The sequence below is a fragment of the Theropithecus gelada genome, chromosome 4, assembly GCF_003255815.1.
Source record: "Theropithecus gelada isolate Dixy chromosome 4, Tgel_1.0, whole genome shotgun sequence".
NCBI classification, from domain to species: domain Eukaryota; kingdom Metazoa; phylum Chordata; class Mammalia; order Primates; family Cercopithecidae; genus Theropithecus; species Theropithecus gelada.
The window spans coordinates 23,522,353-23,536,002 of NC_037671.1; the positions used below are offsets into that span (position 1 = coordinate 23,522,353).

Below are 13,650 nucleotides of genomic sequence, written 5' to 3' on the forward strand. Positions count from 1 at the left end.
ACAGCCTTGCTTCAGATACTAATACTTTGGCTGCAGTGGGAAAGAGAGCTTGCTTGACTGCAAAGACACCCTTCATTTCTTTACCTTTCCCCCTATCCCCCACCCGCTCGGTTTTTGTTTTTCTTTAAGCTCCAAAATCTCCCTCAGAAAAAACGCGGTATGATACGTCTCTTGGTCTGCTCACCAAGAAGTTCATTCAGCTCCTGAGCCAGTCACCCGATGGGGTCTTGGATTTGAACAAGGCAGCAGAAGTGCTAAAAGTGCAAAAGAGAAGGATTTATGATATCACCAACGTTCTGGAAGGCATCCACCTCATTAAGAAGAAGTCTAAAAACAACGTCCAATGGATGTGAGTAGGAGTCCTCCCCATGCCCTGGCTCTGAGGGGGTCGTTTCAAACTGCCTGGTTTCTTAGTTCGCGCTTTCACATCCATGCCCACAAATTCTTTTCTTTTCTCTCCTACTGTTTTCTTCTCTCTCGTTCTCTCTTCCCTCCTCGGCTTCTAAGCCAGAAGTTCAAAGTCTCTTTACAAAGAGACTTTGTTTAGATACTGTCAGAGATAAAAGGATTTGTATTTGATCAGCATCAAGCAAGGGGATCCTTAAAGAGGTCCCTACAACTGGCAAATGGACTGCTATTCATCTGTTACATTGATGTCTGTGTGCACCCACATGTGTATCTGACAGATGTGTACACGTCTTCAGCTTGTTTCTAATAAGAATCTGGAGATGATGGCTTGTGGGTTATCTATGTGTATATGTACAACTGCATAGTTACAGAGTATCTTTATCCATGGTTCTAATAGCAGATTAACTCACTTTCTGAGTAAATTAAGGCAAGACTTAAATGCCTCCATTTCGTCTGTAGAGCAGGGATGGTAGCATGATACTTATACACCCACCTGTATGATTACATATGTAATATATTTTGTGATTTTTAGAGCATCTAAATAGCCACTATAAGCACAGTATTGAATTATTAAAGCATTTTAGAAGGAATAATTCCGTTATAGGAGGGCTTTGAAAAAATACTAATTCAGATAGAAGATGAATAGGTACCTTTTTTGCACTTTTTGGAATTTTGTTTAAAGTTTGGTAACCCATTTTGGCCTCTGGTTTAGAGAAATATATTGGGTGCTGGTCTCGGTTCTTGCATACATCACATACATCTGTTTCCTTTACTTTCTTTTCTTTTTAGTTGTTGGTATAAGACCCTCAGTAATTACCTGGGTTTTTCATGCTTTTTTGGATGGGTTGTTTTCTTTTTTTTTTTTTTTTTTTTTTAATTTTGAACCATTCCATCTTCTCTGTCTGTCTCTTTTTATCCTTTTTCCCCTTTCTTCCCCCTATCACCTGGGAGCCATGGGGCAGGGGAGGAAGGTGGTTGCCTTCTTTTGCCCTCTGAATTTGAACCTTCTGAAGAAACAGACCTCCCCTGGGGGAAAGAATCCTGAAAATAGCAGTGCTCTTTCACTAAATTTCTATGCTGTGAAAAGTGCAGAACTGTATTTATGAAAAAAATATATATATGTATAAATGTTCTAATTTTAACACTTGGCTAACAAGCAATGTGACCTCCTGTGTCAAGAGGAGACTTTTACCCAAAGGATCATTTCTCCTTCCCCTCCCTCCCATGAGTAGCCATGAAGAGTCTGTGTTTGGGTTTCTAGGGGCTGCAGTCTGTCTGAGGATGGGGGCATGCTGGCCCAGTGTCAAGGCCTGTCAAAAGAAGTGACCGAGCTCAGTCAGGAAGAGAAGAAATTAGATGAACTGATCCAAAGCTGCACCCTGGACCTCAAACTGTTAACCGAGGATTCAGAGAATCAAAGATATCCTTTGTGCCGCCGGTTCACTGGGGGTTAGTGCTTCGTAGACTATTTCCAGAGTTGACAATCTGACTTATGCACAAGGTAGATTATTATTCTGATGTCATGCAAATGAGTACCTGTGTGCCTGCATGTGTGTGTGTGTGTGTGTGTATGCACATGTGTGTGCAAACCCAGTTAGCTTTGCCTAAAAAGTCAGTATTTATGGTAAGATGGTCACCAACTCGATCCTATTATCTATTTTGATACCAGGTGGGAACTGTTTTTTAAAGCATTTTTTCATGTGTGGTTGAGACATATGGGTACACTTCAGCGTAAGGCCACACTATTAAAAGATACATAAGGTGTCGGTATTAATATTAATGACAACACTAAGCAGATTCGTCTTTGGCTTCCCAGATTTTTGGTGGGTGTTAGCTGTCACTGTTGGGGTTCTCACATTCTATTTTCTTTTCACCAGATATTGTAGCGATTGAAATTGGTTAAATCTATCTGACTGGGCTGTAGTTGAAGGGTTTGAAAGAGTAGAGAAAAATCATACTATAACTCTTAAAGTACATTCTACTGATTCCCAATACAAAAACTGATTTCGAAAGCACCCCAAGACCTGAGAAACCCCTCTTAATTCATCTGTTCCGCTACAAACATTAGTCCTTGGAAATAAAAATACGAAAGGTCAGTTCTTGTTCTCAACTTCCTGACAATCTATTGACGATCTCAGGAAAACTTGCTCTTCATCGTCTCACCACAGACAAAATAAGAGAGCGATTGCCACATTATGTCAAACAAGACTTGCCAATATTCTCAGTTATTAGAAGAAGACATAAAACAATACTGTAAGTTATCCCATCTCTAGTTTTAGTTCCATACTTCTGAGGATGCCACATCTACCATTATTTGACAGAAAATAAAATGTGTTCTGCCCAGATTCTTCTAGTATCTCATCTTTAATAGGCCTCCCCTTGGAGGATATGGAGATATTTATTTTCTTCCAATGTTGGCAGTTTTTCAAACCTGCAGTTGTTCATTTCCTGTTGATAGAGAATTAACCTTGTCAGCTGATAGTTAGTGAGATGGAAGAGAGAGAAGTATAGTGATTTGGGCCCCCAGTGGTGGGCAGAGTGGGTTTACAGGGGAAGAAACCAACAGTTGGGCTGTTGCAGTCATTGTTTGGTTGGCAGCCCTATTGTGGAAGATACGGTGGTTACATGTGATTGGCAGCCTTCCGGGACATGTGGGCTTATGGCATTGTCACCTATATTAGCTTTCTCTGGGGCCTTTGTTGCCAAAAATGAAAGCTTCCTTGCAGGGAACTTCGAACCCAAGGAGTAAATTCAGGAGGGAGCCACAAAGGAAGCACTTTTAAGTTTGTAAGATTAGAAAATATATTTGCACAATTTATTTCTGTTCACCATTCAGTTCCCAAATTGGTACAGCTTGTTCACAAATGTGTTGAAATTTTCCTTCCTGCAGCATGTTGAGTAATTGTAGACGAGTTTTTCTTTTACGCTTGATCTTAGCCAAAAGGCCAAGAAGCGATGAGTTTTTATTTTAATAAGTTCTTGTCATACAGCTTTCTGACAGTGGGCTGTAGTATAAGTACCTGGTTGTCAGTTTTTTCCAGTGTTCTCAGTAAAAACTCAGAACTGCCTGGCCTTCTATAAAGGCATCCATTGGCTTCTTTGATGGGTTATATAGTGATCTAAAACCCAGAATCCTGCAAGAGCAGCCGCTGTAAGCTCAACACTGAATTAGCCATCATCTCAACTGTAAAGATTTGAAGGAGATAGTCTGTGATAGATCCCCTACATATGTTTGCAGTTTTGTGTGAATATGCTTTTTTTCTGGATTAGTAGTTCCATAGCTGCCTTCAGTTTCTAATAGGAAGCTACCACAGTCAGGAACGGTGACTCACGCCTGTAACCCCCGCACTTTTGGGAGGCTGAGGCAGGCAGATCACTCAAGGTCAGGAGTTCAAGACCAGCCTCGCCAACATGGTGAAACCTTATCTCTACTAAAAATACAAAAAAGTAGCCAGCTATGGTGGCGCGTGCCCAGCTATGGTGGCGCGTGCCTGTGATCCCAGCTACTCGGGAGGCTGAGGCAGGAGAATCACTTGAACCTGAGAGACGGAGGTGGCAGTGAGCTGAGATCGTGGCACTGCACTCCAGCCTTGGTGACAGAGTAGGACTCCATCTCAAAAAAAAAAAAAAGAAAAGAAAAGAAAGACAGAAGCTACTATATTGTAAGGGACAAGACTTCATCTAGGTTCTCTAAGCCCCCCCCTTTTTTTATATTAAACATATTAGATCACAGACTCTTAGCTATTAAATACATTATACTACCTGCTGAAATGCCTTCATTGGTTTGTTACTTGGTGTTTTGTCCTAGGAATTTTTTGTGGGTTCATATAAAAAATAATAATTGGCTAAAGACATTGTACATTAATTGTTTACTCCATGTCCCTTATATAAGAAAGCCATGCAGACTTCTCTCTTTTAGTGCCAAGTGTCAAGCTCACTTGAATACTTTTGTCCTATCGTAAGTACCGTATTTTTTCATGATAGCCTTTTAGGCTTGGCTGCCAGGACATTGAAAAGAATTGTTCAGTGCTTAGATAAAACTGCCAAGGCCGGGCGCCGTGACTCACACCTGCAATCCCAGCACTTCTGGAGGCCGAAGGCAGGCAGATCACTTGAGTCCAGGAGTTCAAGACTAGCCTGGGCAACATGGTGAAACCCCATCTCTACTAAAAATTTTAAAAATTACCCAGGCGTGGGGGTGCACGCCTGTAGTCCCATCTGTTTGGGAGGCTGAGGCACAAGAATCATTTATCCTGGGAGACGGAGGTTGCAGTGAGCTGAGATCGCACCTCTGCACTCCAGCCTCGGTGACAGAGCAAGACTGTCCCAAAAAGAAAAAAGAAATAACTACCAAGAGTACTGAGATATTATTCTTTTCTCTTTTCCTAAATCAGTGTTTCTCAAATTCATTCAGGTCGCAGAGCACCTGGAAACTGCTTTCTTCCTCATGAACACGGAAATATTGATAGAGTTAATATAGTACCACGCAAAGGATAATTTTTCTAACAGAAGTAATGGCACTCTTTTCTGTAGGCAACACATAATCACAGCCAGCCCAGGTGCACTTAAGAAAACAAGCTGTCTGCCTGAGCAGTATTCTGAGTTCTCCCACTAATGTATTTGTTACTTATTTATTTATTCGGTGGCTGCTGACACTTGCTTATAGATAGAAGTAACTGGAGTTTCAAAAAAATTATGGCTAATAGAGATTACATTTTTTTTTCCTGCAAATTGGAATCTGCCATCATTCAGTTTAAGTGACAGAACACTTTATTGGAGTTCATGGAATGCCTGTGCTGCAAAGGGCCCTGGCTTCAAGATGAAATGTCTGACCACTTAGTTTTTGATTTTCATATGATCATTTATTTTAACTATTCTGTCTCTATGTTTCATATTTTACATAGCCATAGTCTTTTAGAAATGGGTGGGATAAAGCTATTCATTTCTTTAGTTGTTTAGAGTGTCAACCAGAAATGCAGATTCATGGGAGACCCTAAACATTTGCAGGTCCAGAAAGGGGAGACATGTGCATACTTCTCTAAGTCATAAAATACTTTAAAATTTTCCATGCACCTATTTTGTCATTTTCGTCCTACTTATATCTGAGGTAATTAGATGGAAGATTCCTTGACACTCTTTACGTTAGCTTATGTTACATATCAAGATATTCGAAAAATTAGTGGCCTTAAAGACCAAACTGTTATAGTTGTGAAAGCCCCTCCAGAAACAAGACTTGAAGTGCCTGACTCAATAGAGGTAAGGAGACAGCGTCTTTGTTCATCTGCAAAGATCTTTTTGGAATGCCTGAAATTGAAGAGTCATTGACTCATAGTTAAAGTCTGTCCCCCTCCTATGAACTTGATGGTTCTTTCCCATTTATTTTACTTAACCATACATTTTAAAACATTTCGACGGTTTGATGTTCATTGAGTATTCAAACAGCCTAACTTTGACCTAGCAGGATGTTCACTTCAAAGTGGTATATGATACCCTGTCCCTCTTGTACTTTCTCTTTTTCATAATTTGTCATCAGACGGTTTTGATCAATTGGAATCGCTTTGGAAAGCTTATATTGATTATCCTGTGTATGGTCCCCACCACAAACAGATATATAAATGTTTTAAAGTTTCTCCCTAGTTTATAACATTTTGAGAGATCAAATGGGGCTTTGGGTTAGCTGACAGACTAGAATATTGTAAGAAAGTAGGGGGCATATTTTTATGATTTTCAGATATACTTGGATAATAGAGGCCTAGACTACAACTATAACATAAAGAGCTGTAGTAAAAAGAAAATCCATAGGAGATAAAAAGAGAATAAAAGTTACACGCTTCCATCTATGGTAGACTTCTTACCCTAAAAGATAATAATAGCTCTTTGACCTAGATGAAAAAGATTTTTAACTGTTAGTACGCTGCATTCTCTTAATAGATGCAGTTCCTAGCACTTAAGAATACTATTCATCAGTATACAGTTCCACATGAAAAAGTCCTACCATAAAGAAACAATAACATGGAAATACTGTATTTGGAACACTTAAAGGACCTTGTAATCATTTGCAGAAAAAGAATATATCCAAAGAACACAATTCACCTCACCCATTGTGCTATTTTCAGACTGACTCTCCCCTCCCCCAAACCCCCCAAAAAAGTTTTCTTTCTCTAGGGCAGGATTCAGCAAACATTTTCATTGACTGTCAGGTAGGTGGTAAATATTTTTGTCTTTGCGAGCCTTACAACCTGTGTCTGGACTGTTCAACTGTGCACCTCTGCCACTGAATATGAAAACAGCCAGAGGCAATAATAAACAATGGGAATGAGTGTGACTCTCTTCCAATAAAACTTTATTTACAAAGCCACTTGGTGAACTGGATTTGGCCCTTAGGCTGTGGTTTGCTGACCCCTGCTCAAGAGGGTAACCGTCTTTGACAGAGTTGGACTAGTAGGGAAAAAGCAAGTGAACAGTGAACATTGTTCTTACTTTCCATTTTTAGATAAAAATTACTATGGCTTTTATTTCTAAAAGAACTTATGATTCGAACTTTTCCCATTTCTGTTCATAGAGCCTACAAATACATTTGGCAAGTACCCAAGGGCCCATTGAGGTTTATTTATGTCCAGAAGAGACTGAAACACACAGTCCAATGAAAACAAACAACCAAGACCACAATGGGAATATCCCTAAACCCACTTCCAAAGGTAAAAATTCCACTTTTGTCTTTTGGAAACTAAAAATGAGGGTGACTAGAACCATCTGTATTGGAACCACAAGCTCTAGGCAAGAAACAAAAACTTCTGTTGTTATTAGGTAACATGTTCTAAAAGACATTCTGACTGGTTTGCAGAAGAAAATAATGATTTTGGAAAAATGGCTCCTTCACCCACTTATGGAGTCACTTCAGACTTTTGCTATTGGCAGAGAATATTTCCTCGCAGTGTTTTTGAAAACCAGCTAAAGTGAGGAGCAAAGCTGTGAACTGTCTTGGTGGATCATCAGAGACACTTGACCACACACCTTTGAATGACACCGCAGAGCTCATCAGAGAGGGAAATGAAAAAGGTTTGCCGAGAAAAGCCTTTGTTGGAGAATTTTTGTCTTCTTTTCCCCCCAGTGAGATGGGGAAAGGATATGGGAGGAGAACCTTAGGAAAATAAGTCTTGCCGGGCGCGGTGGCTCACGCCTGTAATCCCAGCACTTTGGGAGGCCGAGGCGGGTGGACCACGAGGTCGGGAGATCAAGAGCATCCTGGCCAACATGGTGAAACCCTGTCTCTAGTAAAAATACAAAAATTAGCTGGGCGTGGTGGCGTGTGCCTGTAATCCCAGCTACTCAGGAGGCTGAGGCAGGAGAATCACTTGAACCAGGGAGTCAGAGGTTGCAGTGAGCCGAGATCCACCACTGCACTCCAGCCTGGCAACAGAGCGAGACTCCGGCTCAGAAACATGAAAAGAAAAGAAGTCTAACTTCTTCCCGCTCTGCAAAGAGCAAAGGAAGCTCTTTGCAGTATGTATTTTTTCCCATTTCCTAGCTTGAGGATATACATGCAAGTTTTTTTTTTTTTTTTCTTATTGTCTCCTTACATAGCAGCAAGAATAAGGGTGATTTAAGTGAATAAGTCTGATTTAATACTGAGCAAAAGTACAGCACCTGAAATGGTAAAACAAAAGGCCATCTTTTTTCACCACAGAAATGCAAAGTGGATATATCTTAAATGTATTTTTAGAGATCTTTTTAATAAGCTAGTTGTTCAAAAAAGACTGAGTTAAAATCAGTGAATTCTGCATGTAGTCCCAGCTACAGGGAGGCTGGGGCAACAGGATCACTTGAGCCCTGGAGTTCGAGGTTAGAGTGAGCTATGCTTGCCTGTGAATAGCCACTGCACTCCAGCATAGACAACATAGCAAGATGCCTTCTCTTAAGAAAAAGTGCTTTTTTCAGTTGGTGAGTTTCTACTAGGAAGTCAACTTTTCAGTATGTATATATTGTTTTGTTTTGATTTTCTTTAAACAATTGACCTAGATAGCAGAGAGAAGTTTTTGAACTTGTTATCCTCTCATCGTTGAAGCTATATACATTCTTGTTTATTGACTAGTTATTTGAAAAATGAGTGAGTAGACTAGGGCCAAAAAAAGATGGCCAGGCGTGGTGGCTCACACCTGTAATTTCCACACTTTGGGAGGCCAAGGAAGGCAGATCGCTTGAGCCCAGGAGTTCGAGACCAGACTGGGCAACGTGGCAAAACCCTGTCTCTAAAAAAAAAAGATTAACCAGGCATGGTGGCTCACACCTGGAGTCCCAGCTACTTGGGAGGCTGAAGTGGGAGGGTCCCTTGAACCCCGGAGTTCAAGACTGCAGTGAGTCATGATCACACCACTGAACTCCAGCCAACAGAATAAGACCCCGTCTCAAAAATTAAAAGGGGGAGGAGGTGGCAAGGAACTTTTTTGTATCTGTTAGCATAAAAGGTGATCTGCATCATAAAGTCGTCTCATTGTCATTATTAGCAGAAGGCGCATGCTTTTTTCTAACAGCAACATACACATTCTTCCAGAAAAATTCATTTGATTTTTCTAACTTATTTTTTGTTTCCGCCCATGTTTTCCTTTCAGACTTGGCTTCAACCAACTCAGGACATAGCGATTGCTCAATTTCTATGGGAAACCTTTCTCCTCTGGCCTCCCCAGCCAACCTCTTACAGCAGACTGAGGACCAAATTCCTTCCAACCTAGAAGGACCGTTTGTGAACTTACTGCCTCCCCTGCTGCAAGAGGACTATCTCCTGAGCCTCGGGGAGGAGGAAGGCATCAGCGATCTCTTTGATGCTTACGATTTGGAAAAGCTCCCACTGGTGGAAGACTTCATGTGTAGTTGATTATGCTTCGTGTGAACTCTCCTTAAAAACCGATATTTTTTTATCATGGAACCAGAACATCTGTCATGCAGTGTTGTCCCTTCCTACCTTCTTCCTCCAAGAGAGTATCATGAAGTAAACTACAAACTTCAGAAGAAAGCTGACATTTTAATGAATTTTTTTAAAAAATTAATAAACAAATTGTCTAAACGCACAGTTGCAGGCTCCCTTGGGAAAGCCCTGCTTTGCTCCAGGCTCCAAGATCTCCTGGCTAAGTCAGCAAGTGAGAAAATGTGCAATCAGGTGTCTCTCACCCCGACTTTTCCTTCCTCCTTCCTCCCCGGATTGGCTTGCTGTGCCTGACGGATGGGCTGTAGAATGGGGTCTGGCCACCTGGCCCGCTGGGAAACAGCAATCTTCCTTAATAGCATTTCAAGCCGTGCCTTCTCCGCAGAATGCATGTCTTTGGGGTCTGCTAATATGGAATGGAACTGCAGCAAATGCAAACTTGAAGTCATGCAAAAGTATGAAATGGATTTCTTCAGCTCTTCTTAGGAATATTTAAATTACTGTCGTAATTCAGTTTAAGCTATGAACTGTGTGTCCCAGTAGGAGGTCAAGAAAACCTCCACAGCCTTCTGATTGAAGAACCTGTTTTCAAATATACTTGTTGCAGATACAGAAGACTAGTAGAGTTCTGCCACTCTAAGCTGTTGTGGATTTTCCTGTCTCCATGAACCACTCCCATTCCCCTGTCCCCAATGTGTTTGTGAGTTTCCAGTTGATTTGTAGCAAATGCCTACTTAGTTCTTTGTGGATTGTTTTAGACTTTTTATTGTTTTAGCTGCCATTTAAGCATTCCTGTGGCACCCATCACCATTTCAATTTAATTGTTTACTTTGAAGCGGTTTTTGCAAATTCACATTACTTAAGCAGAGGGAGAGAACCTCTACTGATCGAGCATCTAAACCTGTGTGATCTAAGGTTTATCAGCCTCTGCAAGGAGCTTTGTCCCATCGTGCTTCCATTCCCAGGAGGGGGAGCTTGGAGCGAGTCAGTCCTGGGGCTTGCTGACATGGGTGGCCCGTTGGAAAGGAGAACCAGGTCAGATGACGTAACAGCCCCAAGGAGCAGCAAGCATGGGTCCCTCCATCCTTGGGCTTCCCGGGCCCCTGTGACGGGGGAAAGGGCTCTCTTACACCGCACTCAGGGAGACCACTTCTCAGGATGGGGTCAGATGGAGAGACCTCTAGGGAGAAAGACATCCCCATTGTGTGAGTGGCATTTCCTTAAGCTGGCAGGAACAGGGAGCAGCCCTGTGTCGGGGGCTGGAATAGTTCTGGCCAGACCCCGTTCCCCTTCCTCTATGAAGGAATCAGTTGGACCAAGGGAAGTCGGGGACGTAGAAAATGAAGCAAAACAATGCCAGGGCGTCTCCCGCTTTACTCTTCAGGAATGGTGTCCCAAGTTGGAGGCTTTGTGTCAGCTGCAAATCCTACCAGTTGTGTCCAAGAATGGCCTTCCCTCGGGCAGGTGGCAGTGGCCATCTCCCCCTGGGAATATGGCGTAGTATCTCCGGTCCATTCCTTGGATGCTAAGGACTGCGGGAATGAGGGAGTCAGATCAAGAACAAACCTCAAAACGAACAGTTAAATTGAAATGCTATGTGCCTGACTCAATGGTAGGCACATAGTAGGCACTCAACTCATATGTTTAATTGAATTGAAAATATCCCTTAGGAAAAAATAAAAAAAACACAAACAAAAAACCACAAGAGCCCCAGCCAGTTTACTCCAGGTAGATTTCCACAATATGCAAAGTGGTGGTGGGGTCAAGACAGATGACACCAGCACTTTAAACTCTTTGTGTGGGTATGCGTGGGTGTATGTTTGGGAAGAAAAACAAAGGTGCAGACTATCTTCCTTTTTTCTTCTTCAGCCTCCATCCCTGGCCTCCTCCCCTCACACACACTGGACTTGGTACAAAATGTCGGTGTGGTCCTAGATGAAGCATTGGGGTGGGGGAGGGAGAGGGAGCTTTGTGTCAAGTGCCTACTGGAAATGCACTGTGGGGTTTTTTCCTGTATGGGAAACCATTTATGCCAAGCTTTTCCCCATTTCCCATATTTATCTCATCTGGTTAGCTGCCTCTGCTTCCAGCTTTGTGTAATTCTCTTTGCCAGCTGCACAAAGCTGATTTTTTCCAAAGTCTAAAGACTGAGCTCACCTGGCTAGATTGTTGTGTGTTTTGTTGAAATTTTTCATAATGTAATGCCGTATTTATTGTTTTAAAAATGAAAGGAATACTAATAAGTCTTAAAAGTTCCTTCATGCATAAGATTTTTTTTCCAGTTACTGGGCTTAACTGGTGTACATTAATTAGATGTCCATACTGTATTTTGTTTGCATTAAGTACTTTTCTTTTTGACTTAGTATCCGGCACACAAAGTGGGTTAGTACTACAGTATTTGCGTTACTTTAAGTACTAAGTATGCAGGTTTCCTGGTACCATTGAGTTGCTGCTATTAAAGCTCACACACGAAATGGCTAAAAGTTACAAGTGTGCGAATTATGACTGCGTGAGCCTTAGAAAATAAAATGTATAAAGGGCAACACATGAGCTGTCAAACAGTGTTAGGTATGTGTTTATATGTACAGAGTTGTGCATAGCAATCGTTTTATTTAAGTGGATATGTAGTCTACTCACATTTTCATTATTTAGCAATTTTGTATAAAAATAGCAATTAATTTGTAAACACTGCCAGAATACTTTCTAGCTGGTTTGTGATTTTTTAAGAGTGTTACTTCGTTTTGTTGTTTTTTCCGTTCTTTGTTGTGGTTCTTGTTTTCTTTTTTGTTGTATGTGTAGATCTGTAAATAAAATTGCAGTATTTAAAGCTTAAGCTTTCAGGAAAAAGAAAATAAGAATTCAGTGTGTGCATGACAACTCGTGTGTATGAGAGGGAGGGATTTGAAGGAAGATGGCTTGCAGAGTAAGTCGGGTGGCAATTGTCAGGGTGTGGGAATTTGTCTTCCTACGGGGTACGTGATTTTGTAAAAAGGAAGTATTTCTCCCAAAATTGGGAGTAGGCAAACTACGAATCAGTTTAGCTTTGTGTTGTACGCTAGTTTAAAAAAGAAAATATGTAATATAATGTAAAAAACAACCACAAAAAAAAAGCTTTTATGATGGATTTTGTAAATAGATTTGTTACAGGGTGACCTGTTCTCTAGCTGTGATCTTACCACTTCAAATGGGTGTAATTTGAATAAATTTTGTATGGTAAAGGATCAATAAAATGATTTTTTTTTTAAGAGTTCAGGCTTGTGGATGGGTTTTCTTTAATATTATCTTATGCTCCTCTATTAATTTAATTTTTTTTTCCTTTTTCTTTCTTTCTCTCTCTCTCTCTTTTTTTTTTTTTTGTGAGGCAGAGTTGATCACTCATGCAGGCTGGAGTGGAGTGGCGCAATCTCGGTTCACTGCAACCTCCACCTCCCGGGATCAAGCAAGTCACCTGCCTCATTCTCCTGAGTAGCTGGGACTACAGACACCTCCCACCACGACTGGCTAATTTTCGTATTTTGAGTAGAGACAGAGTTTCACCATGTTGGCCAGGCTGGTCTCGAACTCCTGACCTCAAGTGATCGCCTGCCTCAGCCTCCCAAAGTGCTGGGATTACAGGCATAAGCCACCGCGCCCAGCCTATTAATTGAATTTTTTTAAAACATTCTTAAACAAGTTAACGAGAAAGGCTAAACAAAAGCTTAAAACGTCGTTTGCCTTACATGGTATTTGGGACTCTGAGAACACTGAGCAAATATTTGGTGACCACTTCTGGTACGCTCTACCCTCTGTGCAGCAGAACTTACCTTGTCCCTGTGACCATGTGCAGAAACCACTCTCAGACACTGAAGAACTTTTACACTGAGAAAGTGACAAGTTTGATGCCTCATAAGAGTTATAAAGCCAGTACACTTTAATTCTGAAATCTGGTCATTACCTCCCATGTTCTAGATTGTTTATTTCTAGTAACGCCATCTAGGAGCAGATTTGAATTTTTTGACTGCCATGTGACACTGTTAACTCTGAACTTACATTTAAAAACCCCAAAGTGCTATATATTGTACACACACAAAATCAATATAGAAGGGTATGAAATTTAAAAAAAGCAGGGGGGTCATTACCTGCCCCTCTGTGCTATTCATGCCAGAGATAACCACTGTTCTCAGTTTTCTTGTATTATCCTTCCAGTCATTTTCTAGGCACATATCTGTGCATGAACGTGTGTATTTTATTTTATTTGTATTTATGTATTTATTTGAGACAGAACCTGGCTCTGTCGCCCAGGCTATAGTGCAGTGGCACAATCTCAGCTCACTGCAACCTCC

The 13,650-nt window shown here is 41.2% G+C and overlaps 1 protein-coding gene across 2 annotated transcripts in view; it reads left to right on the forward strand.

Annotated features, from left to right (window-relative positions):
* E2F3 (E2F transcription factor 3) overlaps positions 1–12,578 on the forward strand; it is a 91,142-nt gene extending 78,564 nt beyond the window's left edge. Inside the window, exons 3-7 of one of the 2 annotated variants that reach the window (XM_025384359.1) lie at positions 130–349; positions 1,670–1,828; positions 5,550–5,664; positions 6,971–7,106; positions 9,018–12,578. In XM_025384359.1, coding sequence (XP_025240144.1) covers positions 130–349; positions 1,670–1,828; positions 5,550–5,664; positions 6,971–7,106; positions 9,018–9,280 — 893 coding nt within the window. In that variant the 3' untranslated portion in view covers positions 9,281–12,578. The remainder of the gene's footprint in view (positions 1–129; positions 350–1,669; positions 1,829–5,549; positions 5,665–6,970; positions 7,107–9,017) is intronic. The other variant, XM_025384360.1, reaches the window with a different exon arrangement.
* The last annotated feature ends 1,072 nt before the right edge of the window (positions 12,579–13,650 follow it).